A 24,153-nucleotide genomic window follows, 5' to 3' on the forward strand; every position below is an offset into this window, starting at 1 on the left:
GTCCAGGTCGCGGGGTCACTCCACCTACAGCAAGGCGCGCCACCGCTCAGTCGCCGTTTTCTATTGGCCGGTGGTTCTCACCCCAAGGGGCACTCCCAAGGACTTGTTTCCCATTGGTTCACAGGAAGGAGTTGGGCGGGGAAACATTTGTCACTTTTTTGCAACACCTATTGGCTAACGCTCCAGCCAATTAGTAAAGGCACTGCCGGTTCGCGCGCTTTGATTGGCTAGACGGAAGGGCGACGTCGTCTCCCCCGGGGCACTGACGCTCCGAAATGGAGGAGTTGCAGGAGTGGCTGGGGCTCAATTGAAGAGCGGTGGCGGCTACGGCAGGTGAGAGGGGAGGGTGGCGGGGCCGGGCGGCCTGAGGTGCGAGTTCCAGGACGACCCCAGGCCGGGCGCCCACCCTCTCTACGTCAGTTGCCCCAACTCTGAGAATGCCTTGGGGGAATCGGCAACGGCGAATCTGACAGATGTGATTTCCAAGCTCAGTTTCCCTAAGAAACGGAATCACGTTACCACTTGCCTCATGGTGAGATTGGGGTCAGTAGTAAAACTAATCCACGTAAAGCCTTTGGTGGAGGATAATGTTGCATCGTTCATAAAATCGTATAATGCCTGTCGTTGGCCCAGCAGGTCCCTTTGCAGGATTCTGTCTTGTAGAAGTCTTTTCTTACGTGTGCGAAAAAGAGTGTATCGGGTGTTTTCTGCTGCCTTGTTTATGATTGTCACATATTGGAAAGAGCATATATATCCAGGAGAGAGTTTGTTCTTGTCCGTGATTTCATTTACATTTTTGCCTTCAATTGTAATGATAATAAAAGGTGGACCAAGAAGAGAGCCAGTACTGAGTAGCTCTCAGTAACTGAGTGACTACAAAGTGCCAGGCATTGCTGTTTCCTTTGCATTATTTAACTAAATCTTCTCAACAACCCGTTGAGATAGGTATCATTTTCATCTCTGTATTACATATAGGGAAACTGAGATTTGTAGCCATTAAGTGGTTTACTTAAGATCACATCACTGGGGAGTGGAAGAGCTGGAATTTAAACACAGATCTTTCTGATGTGCGCAGTTGACCATCTTTCGGGCACATCACAGGTGCTGGATGGTAGTTGCCTTTTTTGATTTCATGATGAACTTCAGCTAGACCTCTCTAAGATCCCTTCCTGGGTGCTTTAACACCTGGGGACCTTCGTTCCTCTCTCTTTGACTTTCCCCTTCAGGATTCCCAGGAGCCATGTTGTCAGAAGTCCTGCTGGTGTCTGCTCCAGGGAAAGTCATCCTTCACGGAGAGCATGCCGTGGTGCATGGCAAGGTAAAGGCCCACAGAGCCTTCGAGGACTGGGCACCACTTCTCCCCAGAACTGATCTTGAAAGAAGCTGAAAGGAAGTCATGGGGTATAGCCTGGGAGCAAGTTTGAGAGATCAGTCTTCCCCACCCCCCCACCCCCCAGCCAGCAAGGAAAAGATAGGTCTTATGTACACTGCAAGGCTTCTCTGGTCTCACTCACTAAGGTAGCAAAACGATCATTTATAAAGCCCTGAGAGTGGAACAGGTTCACCGAGGAAAGGAGCATCGGTAGAGAAGAAAGACTGAGCTCTAGAGCACTGGAATGTTTAGAAATTGGGAAGATGATACAAATAGCAAAGGAGACTGAGACATGCATTCTCTCTTTTAACTCTTACAACTACCTTCTAAGCTATATTCTTTTAGCATCTTACTTTACACATATGAAAATTGAAGCTTAGGAGAGATTTGGTACCTTGGCTAAGGACCCATACAAAGACTGTGGTAGAGCTAAGAATGAACCCAGATCCATCCAAAACCAAAGTTCATGCCTTTTCCACTTAGCCACTCTGCCATCATTTGTGTTGCTAACACATTTAACTTTATTTACTTTTGAAAACATGGTGATTATGGGAAGAAATTGTGATTGCTTCATTGGCATTGAGAACCTCTGAACCAAATGATGTTTTGCACGGGCAAGGCAGATATGAAGAGTTATTAACTCGTGGAGAGTGCTGAGGTGATGAGCAGTGTCTTTGGGTGGTGACCTGTGTGCTAGGTTTTTGTTATTTCTTCACCACACACAATACCAGCCCTCTGTCTTCCAAGAGCCATGCTTCTTGCCATCCACCTGCAGGTTTATTGCAATTGCTCTTTACTCAACAGGCAGCATTGGCTGTGGCCTTGAACTTGAGAACATTCCTCCGGCTTCAGCCCCGTAGCAATGGGAAAGTGAGCCTCAACTTACCAAATACTGGCATCAAGCAGGCCTGGGATGTGGCCAGGCTTCAGCTGCTGGACACGAGCTTTCTGGATAAGTACAGGGAGGAGAAGCCAGGTATGGATGGAGCCTGGGCCCCAAAGAGAAGAGGGAGGGGGCAGCCTGGTTAGTTCTTGCTGGCTCTTCCTGAGTGAGCCAGAGGCAGGCACTTGGAGGGCTGGGGGTGGGGTAGGGTTTCCCACCCCGGTAAGGTTAGTTCTACTTATTCACTAATTTTTAAAATTTACAAGTGTAAAATGATGCACTTGAGCTCTCTGGACTATTGTGGAGAGATTATCAGATCATTCTCTTGAGTAAAAGAAAACAATATGCAAAATAGTATGTGTGTACAAAAAAAACTAGTGTGTGTGGTATGATGAAGAATAACACTTTATTTATAAGTGGGTGTGTAAATATGTAGAAAGGGGTCTGGGAGGATAGACATGAAACTGACAATGATGATTCATTACCTCTCAGGAGGGTGCTAAGGTTGGAGGAGAGGACAAATGGGACCTTACCTTCTATAATGCTTTCATTGTCCTTTTTAAAAGGAGACGGCATTGGCATTTTGTAAAATTAAAAATTATAAAAAATAGAAGTAACCCATGTCTATTATTGGAAAATACAGACAATACTGGGACAGTACAAGTAAGAAAATCATCTGTTCCTCACCCCATCATGACTCTAAGCATTTATTTTCTGTGGATGGATAGTTAGATTAGTTGGGATAGAGAGGGAGCTTGATTTTTTTTAACCAAAGTTAAACTGTTCAGAAATGTATATGTGTTTTCAGTATATTGGGAATGTCTTTACATACCAACAAATAAAGGCCTTCATGATACTTTTTGATATCATGGGCAATATTGTGTCAGTTCAAAATACCGATTCCCAGAAGAGGCCAGTCAGCTCCTACCTTTTACTGAGATGGAATTAAATCCCTATATTAGAACAACCGTTTTCAACTTCAGTCACGCCTTGGAATCACCGGTAGAGTTTTGTTTTCTTTTGCTTTACGCAATACAGATGGATTCCCAGCCCTGGCCTTCTCCTGTTGAATCAGAATTGGTGGTGGTGGGTGGGGTCTGGGCATATGTGATTCCAGGGACACCCTCAAAGGCCGTTGCTTTGGACAATGGGTCAGAAAACTATCACCCAGAGCAGCCTAGAACTTTCCACAGTACACAGGTCCTCCCAGTCAGGCCAAAAATGTTCCCTGACAACTCACACAGCACAAAATGCAGGACTTGGCCCTTTTCACTACCTGAAACTGCATGAAAACTCCTACCTGTTGGGTAGACCCTTTCCCAACTGCAGATTCTAAATACATACAGATGCCTTTGTATGTCAGCAGCATGGGGTGGAAGCAGTTGGGTGTGATGATGTGTCTCAGACTACTTCTGACTCCCTGTGTGACCCTGGGCAGGTCACTTGACCCTCTCTTTCAGTCTCAGTGAGCAGAGTTGTGTTGCCTGGCCGGGGGTTGCCGTGAGGCTCCAGCAGGGTTGGAGGAGAGCGCTGGAGCAATGGTGTGAATGCAATACTCACGGGAGGGGTGGTTATCCTACCCCTAGGAGGAGATGAAAGAAACGTGAGCCTCTTGGAGACATGCTTTCTACCAGGTGGCTAAGATCTGACATCTTTTTCTTTTAGTGTCTTTTTTGCTTCCTCCTAAGAATAATAAACACAGTGAGCATTTTTGTTGGCATTTGTGTGTGCCAGGCTCTGAACTAGGTGGGTTACATAGGTTAGCACACCTAGAATTCTCCAGCCTTCCCTGGAAGTAGGTGGTGGTATTCAAGTTCATGTTACAGATGAGGAAATTGAGGTTCAGAGAGGCCAGGTGGCTTCAGCATATCAGTGATACAGAAAAAAATCAGATCCAGGTTTTTCTTTAAATGCCAGACCCCAGGCTCTTAACAAACATTCCCACCCCATCACAGAGCTCTGAAATGGCCGACTTTTGCAGGCTTGGCTGCCTTTTATGTGTCATTCTTCTACTCAGCATGTATTCATTGACCACTTAATATGTACCCTGAAGTTTCCTAACATCTGGGCACATTAGGAATGTCATGTTCCCTTGAGAATTCAACCTGGGCTCAGGCAGCACTTTGTAAAAGTAAGCCAGTCCAACTTGCTCTGCCGCCTCAGCCTCTTGGGAAAGTGGCCCAGCTTTTACAAGTCACTGGAGAAGAAGTTATTACCTCGCCACTCCCTTCTGCCCAGAGAAACCTCAATGTTTCAAACTCACTAGTTTCACCTGAGAATTCTATGCTTGCTGAATATGATTTGGGAGAGCAAAATATCTTGGGACTAACTTCCTGCTATCCTTAGTTTTGGTTTTATAAAATGGAAAGTCAAACCCAGGCCTTTGAGGGATTGCGCTAGGATTCACTCTGTGGGTTTATGCTTTAAAACTACTCTTGGTGAAGAACATGCTGCCTGCTGGGAGCTGTGCTAAGGATTTTGCATATCTAACTTAACATTATTTTCAGGACATCCCTGTGAAGAGGTGCTGTTGTTACCCATATTTTCTGAGAAGGGACACTGAGGTTCAGAGACATTTAAGTCAAATGCTCCGGGCCACACAGTCGCTAAGTGGCACGGTCTGGACTCACACTCAGGTCTACCTGCCTCCACAGCCCAAGGCAGAAGCGTAACCGATAGCCTCAGCAATGGTGCTCACACCATGAATTCCTGCCCATCCAGACCAGGATTCCAGTCACGTTCACTGGTCTGTATTCTTAAAAGACCCTGACACCCTCTCACCCATCTATGTTTGCTTATTTGCCTATGTGACAGAACAAGGTGACATCCCAGCGCCCACCGCAGAGCAAGTGGAGAAGCTGAAGGAGGTGGCAGGCTTCCCTGTGGACTGTGCCACCACCGAGCACCTGGCCGTGCTGGCCTTCCTTTACTTGTACCTGTCCATCTGCCGGAAGCAGAGGTGTGTGCATGGTCGAGGGAAGGAGTCCTGCTCGGCCACCCCCGGGTAACTGGGCAGGGTTCCTGCAGTGGCTGCTGCTGCTGGAGGATGCACGAAGCCGACTGAGGTTTGCTAATCGTAGCAGCCATCAGCCGTCCTCAGCGTGCCCACGCACCTTGCTGGACACTTCATATAGGCTAGCCTTTGAATATTCACAACGGCCCAATGAGAGGCACTGTCCTTATTTTACATGTGGAGAAACTGAGGCTCAGAGAGATAAAGAGACTGAAGGCCATGCAGCCAGTTAGTAAATGGTAGAGCTGAGAAAGTTACTCAGTTACTCTAACACTAACATTCATATTCTCAGCCCCACACTTAACCCCTGCACTGTCTCCTCTCGTCTCTGACTTAACAGAGTCTCAGCCAGACGCCATTCTTGGATCCACTGTGTGGCTTCTCCCGTGTCATGCCCATGGAGGCATCTATCTCCACCTCCCACTGGCTCCAGGAAAACTCCCTGCTTAGCAGAGTGAAGCCTGATGCGCTTTGCCCCGATGATAAGCTCTGAGTTACCTGCCCTTTGGGGAGCCAGCTGCTAGAGCGGCAACAGTCATGTTGAAGTGGCGTCACATGGAAATAGAGAGTGTGGGCTCAAGCAGCCGTGTGGGTTCAAACCCCATCTCTGCCACTGTCTAGCTTGCTCGAGGGCCTTACCCTTTATGAGCCTCAGCATCCTCATCTGTGGGAATTGTAGTAGTACCTCCCTCACTGGGTTGTTGTGAGCTTACGTGAGTTAATTTATGTTAGCACGGTGCCTGGAACTTAGCTCAATAAGCGTTGGCTCTCTAGAGAGGGACATGGCCCCTCCAGCTGATAATTCTCAGTTGGTGGAAACACACATAAGGGGCAGTGATTCTGAACTCGCCATTTATCAGAAGCAGAGCTGTCACACACACAGGCATCCCTGTGAACAATGAGGCAACAGTGGAGCAAGGTTGCAGGCGGGGGTCCTAGAGAGGGAGCTAGGAATTGCCTCTGTGAGTGGTCAGCGAGAGTCACAGATTGCTCCATGAAGGAAGCAATATTTGTGAAGGGTCTGGAAGGATAGGTAGGAATTTCCCTGGGGGACGAAGCAGCACAGTGTTATCCCAGCAGAGACCAGTGTGTGCCAACAGCACAGCCATGAAAGCCTGGTGTGTCCAGGGACTAGGAAGGAGTTTAGAGAAAAGAGTTGGTGTTTGGCAAGGTGCTTTTCTGGAAGCAGCCTGGTTGGACAGTGTCATGATTTAAATGAATCTGGTACTGTTTTCTAGTTGGCTGGTTCCCCTTGAGTTCCTGCCATCTAGTTGGGACGCCTTTGGCATGGGGAAGTCTTCAATGTTCAGAGAATTGGGCTAAGGGTCAGAGTCAGGTCCCGTCAGTGAGGTCGGCCCCTCGCTGCCCTTCAGGAGAGTCACACTCAGTCCCCTGGTGTGTTCCAGGGCCCTGCCCAGCCTGGACATCACGCTGTGGTCGGAGCTGCCCACTGGGGCAGGCTTGGGCTCCAGCGCTGCCTACTCAGTGTGCGTGGCGGCTGCCTTGCTGACCGCGTGTGAGGAGATCCCAAACCCCCTGAAGGACGGACATCACACCAACAGGTGATCGCAAGCCTCGCCCTGGTCCGGCCTTCCTGGTGCCAGGACCTGAGCAGGGGTCCTCTCGTTGAGAACTCACCACGCCCCTTCCAGGCGAATGGTGTCCCGGTAGGTGTGTTACAGACGATGGGGCTGAGCCATAGGCCCTGTGGCTACACAGCCGTGAGTGGCAGAGCAGGATTTGACCCTGGTTCTGAAGCCAGAGCTCTTTTTTGCCCCTGCACTAAACTGCTTCTGTCCCATTCCCCTCAGTCCCCATCTCGGCCCTTTCAGGTTCAGGTGCCTGTGGCATGGGAAAAGTCCCCGGGGCCAGGTGTGGAGGGCAGCAGGTTACGCCAGCAGCCAGGCCCCACTCTACCATTGCCCCACTGTGGGGCCTTGGCCCAGTTGCTGCGCCCGTCCAAGGTCAGCTCCCCGCTCTGCCAAAGGCAGTGATGATGCCACAGGGGATTATTGCGAAGTCGTGCCAGACTGTTAGGAAAACTAGAGTGTGGCATGCCTCAGAAATAAATGTAAGGAAGTATGTCTGTTATGGTAGGGTGTCTCCCTCCCGTGGAGCCTTCCAGCCTCTTCCCCATGGAGAGTGTCCCCTCTGCGGTGTTCTCAGGCAGCCTGGGCTGAGCCTGTGAACCAGTGAGGCTCGTCAGGACAGTGGGGACGTCAGACCATTTCAGTCACTCGGGAAATGCCCACTGAGCAGCCCCAAGCGCAGATGTTGTCCACTTTGCCTTGGGCCCTTGGGAAGACTGGAGGAGCCCCAGAATCCAGTCTGGTGGCTTTGTCACGAGGCTCCCCTGAGCCCACAGCCCTGCACCTGGAGGGCTAGTGATACCAGCCACGTGGAGCCTGGCCAAGCCCATTAAGACGCTGGTCTCTTCCCTCTCCAAGAGCAGGTTTCTCAGGCACGCTGGATGCCTGCATGAACAGAGCTGCTATCACCACCCCAGTCAAACAGTGCGCTGGACCTGCAGTAAGGAAGTCTCTTCTCTTCCTGAATACTGAGCTTTCCTTTCTCTGGCCCAAAAATGCTGAGGTTTTCTGTTTCCCCAGACCTTGTTGGGTACCTGTTTGGGTTTCTGTCACATCCAGTAATCTCTTCTCCAAGACACGTAGGGTAAAGTACAGTTGAATCCAGATTGCTCCAAATTGGCCACATCGGCCACAGATCTGGAGGCTGTGGGTGTTAAAGATTCCTGAGTAGCTGTGAATGGTTCCTGTGTGTGGCGAGAAACTGGGTGGGGCTGAGGATGGGGGTGGCTATTTGGCAGGGAAGGATCCAGCAGGTAATGCAAGGTTGTACCTGACTGTCAAGAATCCCAGGAAGGTTTGCTTGCTAACTCAGAAACTCCCTGCGGGCACTTGGGCAGCCTCTTCTCCGTGCAGCTCTGTTTCCCCCATGTGAGAATGAGGGGGTCTGAGCATGAGGGGACCGGCCCTGATGATCCCTGGGGGTGGGGGGCGGGCCTTCCAGCCTTGCCCACTGATCCTGTGATAAGATGGTGACTGTTCATCACTGGGTGCTGATTGCTGATGACAACCTGGCCTGACAGAGGCTTGGTTGGCCAGGGTCCCTTAAACACCCACCCACAGGTCGAAAAATAGACTCTGTCTTTTGAGGGTGAAAGAGGTCTGTTTCTCCTGCTGCAGCTCATCTGCTCTCCCAGCTCCCTGAAGCCCTGGCCATTCCTTCCCAGAGCCTCAGGGGAGTGCAGGTCCCAGCCCACCCCTCGCTGTCCAGCATTTCTAAGTCAGGAGGAACTGGGGCCTGGGCTCTAGCCAAGTCAGTTGGGAACCTGAGTCCCGCGTAGGACAAACTGTGCAGAGCAGGAAGAAGACGCCCCCTTCTGTGGTGAGGCCCCAGGTCCCGGCTAGGAGCAGCTGCCGGGGCTGCTCTTCCCCCTCCGGCTTGCTCACTTCTCTCCAGGCACGCTGCCACCTCAGTTCCGGAAAGGGCCAAGTGCTGGCCAGGGTCCAGGGCCTGCACAAGCTGGCCCCTCGGCTGGAATGCCCTTCCCCACACCATACCCCGCTGGCCCCCGTCGCCCCCCAGGCCCTGCCTTTCAGGAGGGACCCCCCTCTGCAGGCCGAGCCCGCATCGCCCCAAGGGGTGCGGGGTTAGGACCTGACTGCTTACCAACCTGCTTTCACCACTGGACTCCACAGCCTGGCAAGTCCGGGACTGCGTCTGCTTTGCTCAGCCCCTTGCACACGATAGGTGTTTAATGCACACTTGTTGAATGAATGAGTGAGCGAGTGACTCTCCCTGGGGCAGGAAGGCTTAGTGGTGCGAGCTCGAGCTGCGAGGCAGCAGTGGGGTTCCCATGTAGCAGTGAGAAGCACTGTGCTCTCAGGATGCTACTGCACCCCTCGAAGCCTCAGTTTCTCCTGTAAGAATGGGGATAATAATCGTGGCTGCCTTTGGGGTTATTATGAGGATTGCAGGAGCTAGTCCACTTGAGAAAGCCTTTAGCACGATGCCTGGCACATGGCGGTCAATAGTAAAGCATGATGGTAACGCATCAGTTATAGCCTCGACCACCATGTGAGTTGCAGGCCAATGAAATCCTCTTTTGGCAGGTGAGGAAAGAGACTCAGAGAGGGTGATTGATTCAGCTAAGGCACCACAGCAAATGAGTGGCTAGTGTGGACTCTAGGTGAAGCCCACAGCTGTGATCTCGGATGGCCTGTGTTTTTTTGGAGCACACATTATCCCCTGGACATTATACAAAGCACTGTGTGGTCTTTCCATCTCACAGTATCAAGGGAAACGTAGGCTGAGGGGAAAGGACGGGGAAGGGGGCTGATCATTTTTCCCCATTCAGTACTTGTGTGTTTTGGGTCTTTGCCCTTAGCAATCCACTCATGAGTTCCCACCTACTCTGGAAGGCAACGTGGCCGTGCATTCTGGACAGATCCAGAGATGGCTGGTGCAACCTGGCCCCCGAGGAGTCTTGGGTGCCTGGAATTCTCATTCTTAGTGACTGTGCTTCTGACTCAGCGGGGCTCGCTGACACTCCTTGAGGCAGGCCTGGCTCCAGGGCAGGTGCCTCTGCAGGGCTCTGCTTGCACAGCCAGGCCCCGCTGTTCGAGGGGACCTGGCAGGGTGCTGTCAGCACTAGCTCCACATGCGGCCAGCTTGGGAGGAAGGCCGAGTGAGCGGCTTCCAGACGAGGAGGGGGAGGCTCAGAGAGGTTAGGGAACGTGCCCAGCATCCCTCCACCAGTCAGAGGCAAAGTGGGGTAGGGCTGTGGGACTCCTCCTCCGAGCCAGGCGGGAGGGTGTCAGAGGGGAGGGACGGCACCGCCCTGGCTGGAGAGGCCGGGGCTCTCACCACCACGGTAATGCCGCATTTCTGTGTCTTCTCCAGGTGGACCGGAGAGGACTTGGAACTAATTAACAGGTGGGCCTTCCAGGGGGAAAGGGTGATTCACGGGAACCCTTCTGGAGTGGACAACGCTGTCAGCACCTGGGGTATGTGCTGCCTAGGCTTCGTTTTCGTTTTCACTATATTATCCTTTTTAAAATCCTTACTGGAACCAGAGATGCTCAGGCTCTGTTGATTTGGGATGAACAGGAATGATGGAGTCTGAGGCAGATACTTGCGTTTTCCTGCTTTGGGAGGAGTGGGAGAAATCCCTGGGCCCTCCCCCACAGCCACTGAGTCAGCCTCTCTCCTGGGAACTCCAGTTTCAGCGAGCTTCCCCGAGGACTCCCTGCGTTAAAGCTGCAGTGGCATTGCTGCGGGGTGTGCAGACCGCGCGGCAGCGGCCCCCCCTGTTGGTGGAGACGCTCGCTCAGTGGGCCTCGCCCCCAGGTGGCCTGCGGGAGTGAAGCTGGAGCAGCTGGGGGGGCGCCTCGTGAGAGCTGCCCGCCCCGCTGGGCCTGGGTAACGGAAGCTGAGGTGACTAGGATTGTTCAGCCTCCTCCAGGGCCGGGGCAAAACTCTAACCCCAACCCAGAGTCAGTCTAGCCGCAGACATGCAGAGGTTCCCACCGCTTCGACCTTCTTTGTTTTCCTTTAGGAGGAGCCCTCCGATACCAACAAGGGAAGATTTCACCTTTAAAGAGGTAATTCTGGGGTGGAGCAGTACTTTCCAGCCTGGCCACCGCGGTGTGTCTGGTGGGAGCGCCCTGGTATGGGACGGGGGCCTGCAGCTCCCTCTCCCCCGAGGCAGCCTTCACTGCCCTGGATCTGGAGGAAGACGTGGGCCCTGCGCTCTCCTTCTCCAGTTCAGCTCCCAAGCTGCCACGAGACTAGAGGGAGATGAGGTACATGGCCGTGCCACTCCCCCTCCAGAAGTTGGCTGTTCCCCATTACTTTATTCATCCATTTGGTAAACAAGAATGGGTATTTTCCTGTGTGGGAATGTAAAGAATCTCGGTTCTTCGAAGACCTCTTCGTCTGGCTGGGCGGGGCATGCACAGGGAGCCGTTAACGAGAGAGTTGCCGTCATGGAGACAGAAGGCAGAGGTGAGCCCGAAGCCAGGGGAGGGGCTTGCGGAAGGCTCAGAGTAGAGGGACACGTGGCGCCTCCCAGCCTGCCGGACGTGTTTCTTTACCCCTTCCCTCTGCGGTAATCGTAAATACACACATGCAACTTCACTTTGCTGTTTGCAGCCCCAGTGGAAATGTCAGGCGCGGGGATTAACTGCGGGGCGAGCGGGGGCCAGGGGCCTCTTTGGCTTGTCCCTGAGCCCTTGATCAGGTTGGGTGGTGCTGTCTGCTGCCTCAGAGGGCCTCTCCCGCTCACCCTTACCCAGGGCAGTCGTCACAGATGCCTGGCGGGTGCTGGCCTCCCGCCCCTGTCTACACCTCTGGCATCTCCCCGGAGCCAAGCCCACCTCTTCCGAGGCTCCGCACCGGGGTTTCTCAGCCCAGCGCTACCAATATTTGGGCTGCCCGGTGCATTGTAGGATGTTGAGCAGCTTCCCTGGCCTCTTCCCACTAGCTGAGTCACAGCAGCCAAAATTGTCTCCGGACATTGCCAAGTGTGCCGTGGAGGGCACAGTCGCCCTTGGCGACACCCGCTGTGCTACCCAGACAAGGCGGCGCAGCCATTAAAGGGCAGGGAGCAGCTTCCTCTGGCAGCCCACGGAGTCGATACGGGCGGAGGCTTGGAGGCATGGGGCCAGGGAGGCGTGGGCCCCGTGTAGCCAGAACAGGCGCAAGGGCAGGGCGCGAGAGGTCTGCTCCGGGCCTGCTCCCGGGGGCCACCGTCTATTGGAGGAGGCTGTCGTCCTCGGAGAGAAGGTAGCTGTGCTCTCAGAAAGGTCCTGGGCTGCGGGGGATGACACACAGGGTGTGCTGGCGCTGGCTGCAGATCTGGGGAGTCGTTCAGAGAGGCAGTGGGGTTTCATTCGTTCAGCGTTCCAGGGAGGCCAGTTGTACCCTGAGCTCTGAAGTGGCCCTGGGGGTAGAAAGCTGATTAAGATGGGCCTCTGAGTGTCTGGTCTCCCGGGGGGCGAGGAGGTGAGCGCAGAGGCAGGAGGCAAGGGCTGAGGGCTGGAGACGGCAGGCTGGAAGTGACCCGTGCTGCGCCGGGCGCCTGAGCAGAGGCCTGGGCACGAGCCTGATTCTGCTGCTTCCAGCCCTGGGCCTTGGGCGAGGCATTCCTCCCACAGCCTCCATCTCCTCGTTTATCTAACGGGCATCCCGAGACTGAAACAGAAATGATAGCTCTGAAGAGCTGAGCTCTCTGCGGCGCAGGCATTGAGCACCTGTGTGCCAGGCTCAGGGGCCTCCGCAGGAAGCCCAGCAAAGGCCCGCGTCATGTGGGAGGAGACAGCCGTGAGATGGCTGTGAGAGCCTGTCCTGAGTGCCTGTGAGAGCCTAAAACGGGGCCTGGGGTAGAAGGGCAAGGAGGGCGCTAGTTGGGTGAGGACCAGGGGAGGCCTCTGTGGTGGTGACATTTGGGCAGAGACCTAGATGAATTAAGAGCCATGCAGCTGCCGGGAGCAGGGAGCATCTCTGCAGTGAAAACAGCGAGTCCAAAGCCCCGAGGCAGGAGTGTGCCCGGTGTGCTAAGGAGCAGCTGGGAGACCAGGCGGCCGAGTGGACCGCGCAGGCGGGGGCAGGAGGAGACGAGGCTGGGGAGGTGGCCAGGCCGGGTCCCACAGGCACTGGCGAGGCAAAGGCCTGGGTGCCGGTGCCGTGGGCTTGGTGGCAGGGCTGGCGGTGGGCCCTCTTGCAGACACACTGCACCAACGCCTCCCTCCATGGCAGACAGGAGCAGAGAGCAGCGTGGGCCTGGCTGCTCGCCGCGGGCGCCACTGTGAGCAGATGGCAGCTCCTCCTAGAAACCAGGAGGCCACACTCCACTTGGGACCTTCGGGTGGCTTCAAGGGGAGCCCTTGCCCCCCAGACCCCACGTGCCGCTGCTCTGTAACCAAATACATTGTTTGTGAAGTGGACCAAGGTGTGGCCTCCCTGGACGCAGCCCTTTTGAGCCATGGCTTGTCTTTACAGGAAGAAAAAAGCCAAGTAGAATGTTCATGTTTTGTAAAGTGGAAGGAAAAAAAAAAAAGAGGCAGCCTCCCAGGCTGAGCGATCGATATTAATTTCATGGGCTTCCGGGCAGTGAGACAAAGCAGGCTTCCGGCAGCCCTTGCCAGCCCCATTGAATTTAGTCTCGAACTCTGAAAAGAAAAGCAAATACAGGGATCGGGGGTCTGCCGTCGCCACGGTCTCAGGCAAGAGCCCATCCGGACTCCCCACTGGCCCACAGCACTCTGAGAGGCAGGCTAGGGTGACAAGAAATGGGGTCCTGCCTCCCCAAAGACAGCCACAGGGCCCTTGGGACTGTGGCTGGAGGAGGGAGTCCCAAGCTCCTGCGAGGGCAGGGGAGGACAGTGGTGTCCTGCTGGGGCCACTGAGGGCTCTTCCGGGCACTGGCTGGGACGGCTCGAGTGGGGCAATGGACTCCCTGTGACCGTGTCTGGTTCTGTGCAGGGCCACCAGTCCAGGACCCCGAGGCAGGGTGAGCATAGCCCAAGCGCACAGGCAGGTGGGCCCCTCGGTGCTCGTCTCGGGGATACTGGGTGCCCACCCCCCAGCACCCATTCTTTGCTCCATTCCATCCTGTTGGATTTTTTCTCTAAATCTCCGGCACCCTTCCACTCCAGCTGCCCGACGTGCCCCCTGGGACTGAAACCCGGCGCCCTCCAGCCTCCCCTCCCTGCACACTTGGCTGAAGCCCCTTTGGACGTCTTCTAAGTCCATGCCGGCGCTGGGCTCTGCTACCATCAGGCTCTGCACAGGCGGCTCCCCCTGCCGGAATCCCTCGCCCTCCCTGCCTCTGCCCGGGCCGGCCTCACCCTGTCTTCAGTTCTCAGCTTACACATCCCTCGAGGCAGAGCCTTCCTGGAGCCTCGCTCCTGACCCCGGGCCGGGCTGACTAGGTTCCCTCCTGGGTGCCTAGCACATGTTGGTGCGCAGTCAGGGTGGAATGGGTGAGCGGCACACCCGGGGCAGGGCCACCCACGCAGGGGCTGCGCTGGCAGGCAGCCGTGGTTCGGCGGTGGGTGCTAGACCCCTGCCGCCTCCTCTGTCTGCGCGGCGTGGACGCGGGATCACCCCACGTGCTCCGCCAGCGCCTCCGCCTCGAGCTTCCACGCCGACCGCCCTCTCTGCCCGCAGGCCGCCGCCTCTGAAGATCCTGCTGACCAACACCAAGGTCCCTCGCAGCACCAAGGCCCTGGTGGCCGGCGTCAGGAGCAGGCTGACCAAGGTGCTCCCGCTCGGCTCCGGGCGCGCTGGGCAGGGCCACCCAGTGGGAGTGGACTTTCCACACCCTCCTTCTGGCCGAAGGGGTCAGGGACGGTGGGGGGTGGGGGCCAGCAGGGTGGGGAGGTGGTTGAGGCTGGGAAGAAGGTGCTGTCCATGCCCACACCCTCGCCTGGAGGCAGGGCGGATTCCGGGAACCACTGAACCGGCCCCTGGACTGCGCTGCCTTCACAGCCGAGCGCACCCCTCCCCGTGTCAGGGGCCCCGCAAGGAGAGGAGGTTCCCGCTGTGGGTGGGTGGAGGGTGTGGGCACAGCCTCCTGCTCCCACTGCCGGAGCAGCTGTCCCGTGCCTGCCTGCCCCAGGCTCACGGACCCCGCCTTCCCCCCCAGTTCCCAGAGATCGTGGCCCCCCTCCTGACCTCCATAGATGCCATCTCCGTGGAGTGTGAGCGGGTGCTGGGAGAGATGGCCACCGACCCGGTCCCGGAGCAGTACCTCGTGCTGGAAGTAAGAGCCCTGCGCGGGGCCCCGCATCCGACCCCGGGAGTGCGAGCCAGCCAAGGCGGAGTCAGGACCCCGGGCCCGGGTGCTGCGCCTGTGCGCACCAGGCCAGGGGGTCTTCTTTTTAAGCCTTTCCCAGGTGGCTCTGAGTAATTAAATGAGGGCCCACAAGGGACTGTGCGCCGGGCAGTGCCGGCTCGTGGTAAGTGTGGTGGGCCAGCGTTGGGGAGCCCTGGGCCGTGCAGGGGGAGCAGGGCTCCTGCTGACAGTGGCCTCCCATCTGCCCAGGAGCGATTGCTGACCAGGCTCGCTCTCTCCTGCTATTTTTGCTAAGTGTATTTCCTTATTCATTCAAACAAATATTTTTTAACTACCCGCTCTGGTCAGATGTGTTCTGCAGCGGCTCTTCGGTGGCCATCACCCTGCCCCGGTGCTGTTTGTAACGCTGGAGTGCAGCTCTTGCACCCTGGGCTTTGGAGCCAAGTGGGCCTGTCCGACACCTGGCTCCATCCACACCGCGGGCTGGGCACCGCCCCGGGAGGGTCTCAGGCCTGCCACCCGCTCAGGAAGCCACAGGCTGACCGTGCTGTCCTCAGGCACAGCCCATGTGGCCTGGTAGAAGTAGACTGACCTCAGAAGGCCCCTGGCCTCTGGAGAGAGTGAGGAAGTCAGGCAGCCCCGAGCCGTTGTGAGCGTCGTGGCTGTGTGGCCAAGGTCAGCTGGTACTGCAGAAGGGACAACAGCCTACCTGTGAAGCAGGTGTGGTGTCCCTGTTCTGCAGGTGGCAAAACTGAGGCCTAGAGCAGGTGACCTCCTCCGTGGTTATCCAGCTAGTAGTGAGTGGCAGAGGCAGGAGGCAAACTGACCTGTTTGTCACTCCTTTATTTCACAGTTCTTTAGTGAGCACCTCCTCCGGGCCAGGCGCAGGGGCTCCATCTAACTCCTGTGCTTTGCCCTCCCTGCCCCACCGTCCGCCTCCACCCCTCCAGCCTCTGCCTCTGCCTTCCTGGCTCTTGATTCCTTTCACGTAGGAAGGCGGCAACACAGCCCTCCTGAGTGGGAAATTAATAATGATAGAGCACTGCCTAAAATATACCCCGTTGAGCCCCCAGAGAATGCCACGGAGCAGCACGTTGATTATACATTGTGTATATTTTTGGCTGCGGCAGCCGCTGAAATGGCACCGCGCGGCTCCCGGACAGCTTTGCGCTCGAACCAGCGAGCTGTTCTCCCGTGTCACAGCCTGTCATCTGATTCTTGACAGATTTTGGATCAGAATGTGACAGGTGTCTGGAACCTGCCTCCGCAACGTGACACCTGGCGCTCAGGCCCAGAGCGAGGCGCCAGAAGTTTTCCGTTCACATCCAGCCCGCAGAGCGGGGGGAAGGCCCCTGGGGCTGCCACCGGGCCATCATGCCTGCCTGCTTGCGTGTCAGAAGTGCCAGGGCGGGGGCGGCGGGGATGGGGGCGGGGGGCCGGCTGTGCCCGATGGGCCGTCTCCGGGGCGGGAGAAGCAGGTGGGCTTCAGCGGCCACACTCGGTGAGTGGCAACCCTTGGGGTGCCCGGGGGCTCCCAGCAGCCTTGAGCTGCGCTGCACACTGCACGCCTGCCTGCTCTCTACAGAAGTGGGTGGAAGCAGGGCCCAGAGCGCTCCCCGGGGCAGGCAGGCCGGCTAGGTACCTCACCAGCCCGGGGGCCTTGGGGAAGTCCTCTCTGAGCCTCAGTTTCCCCCTTTGTAAAATGGGGGCGATGGCAGCATAACCACAAAAATGCTAACAGCAGCCTGTGTGTGCAGAGCACTTACCTCGTGGCAGGTATTGTACAGAAGCCTTGTTTTGTCTTGATGGCCCTGAGGCAGATGCTCTCGTGGTCCCTGCTGTACAAGGGAGAATTCTGTGCCCCGGGACCCCTCCCTGGAAGGCCCTGTCCCACGTTTCTCTGTGGCAGGGTCCCCTCCATCAGCCCCAGTGCTGCCCTTTCTGTGACCTCCTAGAGCCTGGTCTTGGCGGCCTGGGTTCTCAGGGCCTGGCCCTCTGCGTTTGCTGAGGGACCGACCCTGCAAGGCCACCCTGCGGCCGGCCGCCCATGAACCCCCTTACCTAAGTGGATGCACCCTCTTCTTCATTTGGGGTCATTTTTGCTTGGCCAGTTAGAACCCCAGGAGTGTTCACTCTGGTACAACCATTGGGCATTATCGCTGTTTTTCTTGGGGCGGGGGGGGACGGACCTGGTACCGGAGATTGAATCCAAGACCTCACACATGGGAAGCAGGTGCTCAACCACTTGAGCTACATCTTCTCCCCATAGTTATCGCTCATTAAGCCATTGATTTGCAAGTGGGGGACCTGAGATGAGAGGCTTCTGGATGTTCTTTTCTGTGGTTAGTGTGCCTACTCCCTAGAGCTGGGTTTGTCAGTCTTACCACCGGAAGGAAAATTATTTGTGGCATGCTTTGAGAGGGTGGCTTAGTGGAAAGAGAGACCTGGTTCTGAGTGAGAATCCTGCCAATTGATAAGCGACTCAGCTTCCTTGAGCCTCCTTTGTCCTCATCTGTCAAATGGGCCGGGCAGCACATCTGCATCGGTAATCTAGCGGTAATGGCAGGTGGCAAAGCGCCTGCACTCGCTGAGTCTCCCCAGGCCCCTCTTGGAGCAAGGCTGAGTGTAAATAGTACCTTTCCCACCAGCTGAGTGAGTTCTCGATGTTTATAGCCCCAGCGCCCAGCTCTGTCCTGACCCACTGTGGGCATTTGGCAAATCCTGATGGAGAGGGTGGGATGTAAGTACAGGATGCTTGGGCAGTAGCAGCTCTTAGTTCTGTTATTTCATCACCCTGCATCTCACTTGATCCTCGGGAGAGCAGGAACTATGTTATGCCTAGTTAAAGAAACCAGACAAGCATGCAGCTCTTTACCCCCACTTGTGACCTTGCTGGGCAGTACAGCCCAGGTCTTACTCTGAAAACCAGTCCCCAGAGCAGCTGTGGATGGCCTGCTTTTTCAGACTTTTTCTCTTACAAACAGCAAATCCAACGCAATCAAGCTTTTTCCCAGAAAGGGAACTTATTGGCTTATAACTGAGAAGATCAGGGTTGAGGGGCTGCAGGCTTAGCTGGATGCAGGGCTGACGGGATGTAGTTGGGAATCTGTCCATCTCCCATGTAATCTCTGGCCAGCTGGCAGGGAGGATGACGCTGGCAGCCTCTGTCTGTAGCCTTACAGATTTTGGAGGCTCTGGTGGACAGAGCTGAGAAACCCTTGGGAGGGCTGCAATTGGCCTCACCCCTGACCAGCCACCCTGGCCAGTGGAGAGGCGTCTGTGGCCTGTGCCGCGTGCTGTGCACCACGGTGGGCGGGCGCGCTCGGCCCCATGCCAGCCCCGGGGAGTCCTGCGGGAAGGACAGTGCCGGCTGGCCAAAGCCTTCAGGGTCCCAAACCAGCAGCCCTCCAGACGGGCGGGGTGGGCACATGGTCGGCCCGGGAGCTCAGCCCCAGGCAGGCCAAGAGGGAACGGCCTGGACCTTCTCGCCCAGGAGCTCATCGACATGAACCAGCACCATCTGAATGCCCTCGGCGTGGGCCACGCCTCACTGGACCGGCTGTGCCAGGTGACCACAGCCCGCGGGCTGCACAGCAAGCTCACGGGCGCAGGCGGCGGCGGCTGCGGCATCACCCTCCTCAAGCCAGGTACCCAGGGGACACGCAGGTGTGCCGGTCCAGGCTCCCACGCCTACGGGGTGCTCCCTCACGGCGGGAGGCTTGCGGACGAGCCTCAGTTCTGCTGTGGGGTCTTGGGCATGATAACCAGTCTGGGCCTTTGTTTCCTCATTGGTAAAATAAGGAAAAAATGGGTAAGCTTGGTCAAATTCCTCACCGGTGCAGGATCCTTTCCCGGAGTCAAGGAAACAGACACCTCTAAAGGCCTGTGCAGGGCTGGGTCCTGGGAGGGGCTCACTGCGTGGTGGCCCTTCCTCCCAGCTTCCTGCCCGCCGCGCCTCCCGCCAGCATGAGAAAGAGGCAGCACGTCAACCCCGTGTCAGCCTCAACGGAGCCCGCTCTCCCCTCGATGTGGTCCAGATGGGGGTTCACCTCGCCACAAAACGAGGCTCCCGTTGGTCTTTGGGCAAAGTGCACGACTGAGTTAGGGGCCTATGGAGACCTTCTGCACTGGGGCTGGGGGCCGGGCGGGGGCTCCTGGGGGCGTCCCGCTTCCCAACCCCCACACATGCCCTCAGGACAGTCGGGGGCACCCAGTGAGCGCCAAATGCTGCGGGCTGCCCATTCCCTCCTTTTCTGTGCCCACACTTCTGTGGCCCCTGCTCTTCTCTGACTCCCCCCGTTATCTTCTACTTTTTCACCTTTCTTTACCCCTTTGCTTTGCACTGAGCCCACCAGGGTCCCCAGAGTCACCCCCCGAGCCCTCAGTGGTGACTCCCAGGCCTCAGGAGGTTGCTGTGTCTGACTTCGACAGACCCTGATGGTTGGTTCCTGGTCAGGGTTGACGGGGATGACGCGAGTCTGCGTTCTGGTGTGTGCACCAGAGGCCAGGCGCCGGGCATTGTCCCGTTGAAGCCTCCCAGTACCCCCGAGGAGGAGGTCCCATTACTGGCTCCCTCCCCAGGTGACCAGACCGGGGCTCAGAGACGTGGTATCACTTGTCCAAGGCCACGCGGCCTGCCAGTGCTGAGGCCGGGGCTGTGCCCAGAGCCCCTGCTCTTCTTGTAGATTTATTTTTTAAATTTATTTCTTTCCCTTTCCTGGCCCCCTCCCCCCAAGTTGTTTGCTTTCTGTGTCCCCTTGTATTCTTGTCAGTGGCACCTGAAATCTGTGTCTCTTTTTCTTGTGTCATCTTGCTGTGTCAGCTCTCCGTGTGTGCAGCACCACTCCTGGACAGGCTGCACTTTTTTCCTGCAGGGTGACTCTCCTTGCGGGGTACACTCCTTGCGCGTGGGGCTCCCCTATGCAGGGGACACCCCTGCGTGGCACGGCACTCCTTGCGCACGTCAGCACTGTGCGTGGGCCAGCTCCACACGGGTCAGGAGGCGCTGGGTTTGAACCTTGGACCTCCCATGTGGTAGGCGGACGCCCTATCTGTTGGGCCAAATCTGCTTCCCCAGAGCCCCTGCTGCTCCATAAACTCCCAGGGAGGGCACAGGGCGCAGGGCCCAGCCTGGGCACGTCGTGGGGGTGGGTTTGCAGCAGGAAGATGGCCTGGTCCCAAGGCCTTTGCCTTGACCCTCAGGACAGCCACTGTGGGGACTGACGGTTGTCACTGGTGACCTGCTGCTTTCCCTCCTGCAGATCTGGAGCGGCTGGAGGTGGAGGCCACCAAGCAGGCCCTGACCGACTGCGGGTTTGACTGCTGGGAAACCAACATCGGGGCCCCTGGAGTCTCCACCCACTCGGCCGCCTCCCTGGACACCCACGTCCAGCAAGCCCTGGATGGCCTCTGAGATGCACCCAAGCCGCTGCCCTCCCTGCACCTGTGCCCTCCAGGCCCGCGGCAGGACCGCAGAGCCTGTGGTATTCTGGGCCACCAGGGAGACTCCAGCCCTGAGACGGGAGGGCTTTTCTCTCCTGACCTTGCCACTCCCACAGACCCACCTGCCTGGGCCCTCTGCCTTCACCTTTTAACTTCCGGGCCGACTTGGTTGGATGCTTGGACGCAGGGGACCCGCTTCAGAAGCAGCGTGCCTTCTCCATCCACTCTGTCTCGACATTTTCCATGTGTCTCTGGGCACCAGGCCTCCTCCACCAGGAAGCCTTCCCTGGTCCTCAGCAGGCTCCCGTCCTGCCTCCTGCCATCTACCTTCATCTGGCGGCTCGCTCGGCACAGTGTGTGGCTGCCCGGCACCTCCCCCTGCCCCTCGCTGTGGGCCTGCCCTTCTCGCCGGGGGACCATGGCTCCTCCGTGCGTGGTCGGGGGCCAGCCTCTGCCTTCTGCCCTTTGGAGAGCTGCGTCCACGGCGGGCCTGAGGGTTGCCCTCAGGCAGGGCCAGCGGCAGTTTGGTCCAGTCTGTACAAGGAGGAGAATAAAATGATCTTGGGCAAACCAGGCTTCACCTCGTGCACAGAAGGAAGGATGCGGCTCTGCGGACTCCAGGCACCCTACTCGCGCCCCTGGTGTCCCGTCCCTTCTCCAGCCCCGTTCTCAGGTCGCGTGGCTTTGTGGCTCAGGGATGGGGCGGGGTTTTCCCAGATGACTTCCTGAACAGGAATGCCATGATGACACCGGATGCTGTGTCCTACCAGTGCGACGCCAACCTGCTTTGCCTGGAATTGCAAGCTTTTGTGAGCTGTGGAAACAAAAAGCCTGCAGTAGCTCCTGCAACATTCCTTTCTGAAATTCACCGGTTGAGCAGACAAAACAGACTTGAGGGAAGTGCTCCCAGCCCTGAGCCTGGCACCCCTGCCCCTATTTGAACTTTATATAAGCAGGCCACTGGACTCGTCCTGAAGCGACAGGCTCCATCAGAAGGCCCTTGTAGCTGGCGCATCACCCACAGAAGCTCTGGGAGCCACACAGATCTGCAGGAGCAGGGCAGAGTTGGGCAACAGCTGGAACTTAAGGATTTGTTTTAAACTGGCTCCCTGTGCTGCTGCCCTGGGCCACTAGGGGGCAGCGGGCGCCTTTCCCAGGATCTTCCCCGGGAGGGTGTCTTGGAGCTGGCCGGTAGCCGGCCTGAAGAGCAGTGAGCTCTTCCTCCCCTGCCTGGCCCCTCTCAGCGAGGGCGATGTCTGCAATGGCTCAACTAGTAAAGATGGGCCCAGCATCACCGATGGGGATTCCCCCACCCCCTCAAAAAAATTAATGCGTAAAACAGCAGTGGTAATACCCAGCACTTACTATGTGCCACGTACTGTCCTAAGCACTCACTGCACATACATCGTCTCTTTTATTCTGTTATTGCTCTTTCAGTCCCATATTACGGATCAGGACACAGACTCAGAGAGGTTGAGTCTGAAACTACACAGCTAATTGGTGTCAGAGACAGGATTCAAACTCCAGAGCCTGCCCTCTGCCTCTCCCTGCTACTGCCTGGCACAAGCTGCACAGGCTTTTTACTGCTCGTATTGCCATGCTTTCTGTGCCCCAGCTCGTTTCCTCTGAATTCTGAAGTTCTTGGTGGGCCCCGAGTTTGGGTATTTTTCTAAAGCTCTGCAGAAGATTTTACCAATCAGCAGTCACTGTTCTCAGGGAAGATGCTGGGTGGCGGCTCAGCCTGTGGGAGGTCGTCCTGAGCCTCCCTGGGGCGTCCATAAGAGCCTGTGGCAGTTATAGCATCTGGCAGGGGTGGGGGCAGCAGCCAGGAACTACTGGCTCTTTATGGCCTGCATTTGTTCCCTCTCTTTCCCTGGGGACAAGGAGTCATTCCCAGGGCAGAGGACAACCGGTTACTCCTGCCTTGGCAAACAAATGCCTCCGGGTGCTGGGCAGCTTCTCCCCCAGCTGCAGCTGCCTGCCCCCCTGTGGACCACTTGCCTTTGCTACTCCCTGGGTGGACAGTTTGCATTTCCAGCAGTGGCCCTTTCTCATCACCTCCTGTAGGGAGTCTCACTCCCTGCCTTACTCCAGAATCACCTGGGGAGCTTTAAAAAACAACCCAGGACTGCCGGACTCCAGCCCCTGGGATGCTGATTTAATTGGCCTCCGCAGGCCAGCCGCTGTGGTCTGGTGGCCACCAGGGCTGAGGATGCCGAACCTTCGATCCCCTAAGGTTGCTCGTGGAGCAGGGCCAGCAGGTCCTGGTCTCCACCAGCCATCGTGGTTGAGAGCCCGACTCTACCAGGATTCCAGGTCAGCCGTGCCACGCACGAGCCTCGTGACCCTGGGCCAGCCCTCATCTAGAAAGTGGGAGTGATAACAATCTCTGCCGCGGAGGGGTCTCATGAAGACTGAATGAGAAAGCACCCATGAAGCCCTCGGCACAGAGCCTGGCACCTAAGTAGTTTAGCGCGTATCATTATAACCGCCTCATACAGAAAGGCAGGGTGGTGCTCAACGCCCGGAAACTTCAGGACGTCCCAAGCCGGCTGAGCGGGCCCAGCCCCGCGGTTGGTGCAAACACCCTAGGGCCACCTCGGCACCTCCTGCCGAGTGCTAGGGGATGGCCACTCATCAGGCCAGTGTTCGCAGCTGCCCCGGCGTCGCCAGCCCGCTGTGGATTTAGCGCCCGCCCTCAGCCTGAAGTTCGCAGAAAACGCACCAGTTCTGGCAGAGGTCACATTGGGAGGAAAATACTGTGATTCACCCAAGTAGCTGCGCCATTTGTGCGGATGTTTCTGCAGTGAGGGTTTTTTCTCCCCAAGACCCGTTCGCAGGGACGCCAGCAGCTGTCACGGTCAGCACTGGCCCCCGTCAGCAGGCGGCTTGTGGCCTGGCCCTGCCCTCCATGCGTGGTCATGCCTTGGCCTCCCGGGGCCCCCACTTTCATTCTTGGTCCTTGGCAGGAGCTTTCGCAAGGCGCCAGGCTTGGTGTCCAGCACTGACAGGTGCTCCCTTCCCCACTCCTTCCGGCCTTCCAGCTACCTTGGGACCAGCCCCTTGGATGTCACGTAGCACCTACTGTGTGCCAGGCCCAGTCACAGACGTCTTAGATGAGGAAACCGAGGCTCAGAGAGGTCAAGCCACTTGCACAGCACACACCTCACAGGAAGCAGCCAAGAACTAGATTTGAGCTCCAGAGTCTAAGCTCTTCTCTTTAGTTTAAAAATTAGTTGTGGCTTCTGCTGTTACAAAAACTGTATGTGTGCACTGTACAAAGAAAAAGAAGAGAATAAAACACCTTTCAACCACTTAGAGGTCACTGTTGTTAACTTAATCCATGTCCTTCCACTTCTCCCCACGTAAGTGTGTGTACCCGCTTTTGAAATAAACTGGGATGGTGCCATAAGGGCAGTTGTGTCAGATGCTTTTTTGTGCTAACAAGCACCTCTCTGTGTCACTAAGGTTTCATCTCCCATGCTCAGCCATGGTCTCATAAATAACGGCACATCAGTTCATGTCCTGTTTGTTGCAAATTGAGCTTCTGGATTTCAGAGTGTTTTAATGTAGACCTTAAAATACATTTTGCAGAGACGTGGTGAGATGCTCCCTGAGAG

General features: G+C 56.6%; 1 protein-coding gene across 8 annotated transcripts; it reads left to right on the plus strand.

Moving 5' to 3' along the window:
* The first annotated feature begins 27 nt into the window (after positions 1–27).
* MVK (mevalonate kinase) lies at positions 28–23,945 on the plus strand. Of its 8 annotated transcripts, none has more exons than XM_004478442.4 (11): positions 28–333; positions 1,227–1,318; positions 2,177–2,348; positions 5,070–5,214; positions 6,675–6,830; positions 10,195–10,298; positions 10,850–10,895; positions 14,464–14,554; positions 14,942–15,058; positions 18,585–18,738; positions 20,353–23,945. In XM_004478442.4, exons 2-11 carry the CDS (start codon positions 1,241–1,243, stop codon positions 20,502–20,504), a joined length of 1,215 nt encoding a protein of 404 aa, XP_004478499.2. In that variant the 5' UTR covers positions 28–333; positions 1,227–1,240; the 3' UTR covers positions 20,505–23,945. The 8 variants fall into 8 exon arrangements, 6 of the variants coding, with proteins under 6 accessions (XP_004478499.2, XP_012375089.1, XP_058137518.1 ...); XR_011646517.1 differs by having other exon boundaries at positions 245–333; positions 16,317–18,738; XM_058281535.2 differs by having other exon boundaries at positions 245–532.
* The last annotated feature ends 208 nt before the right edge of the window (positions 23,946–24,153 follow it).

The sequence above is a fragment of the Dasypus novemcinctus genome, chromosome 19, assembly GCF_030445035.2.
Source record: "Dasypus novemcinctus isolate mDasNov1 chromosome 19, mDasNov1.1.hap2, whole genome shotgun sequence".
NCBI classification, from domain to species: Eukaryota; Metazoa; Chordata; class Mammalia; order Cingulata; family Dasypodidae; genus Dasypus; species Dasypus novemcinctus.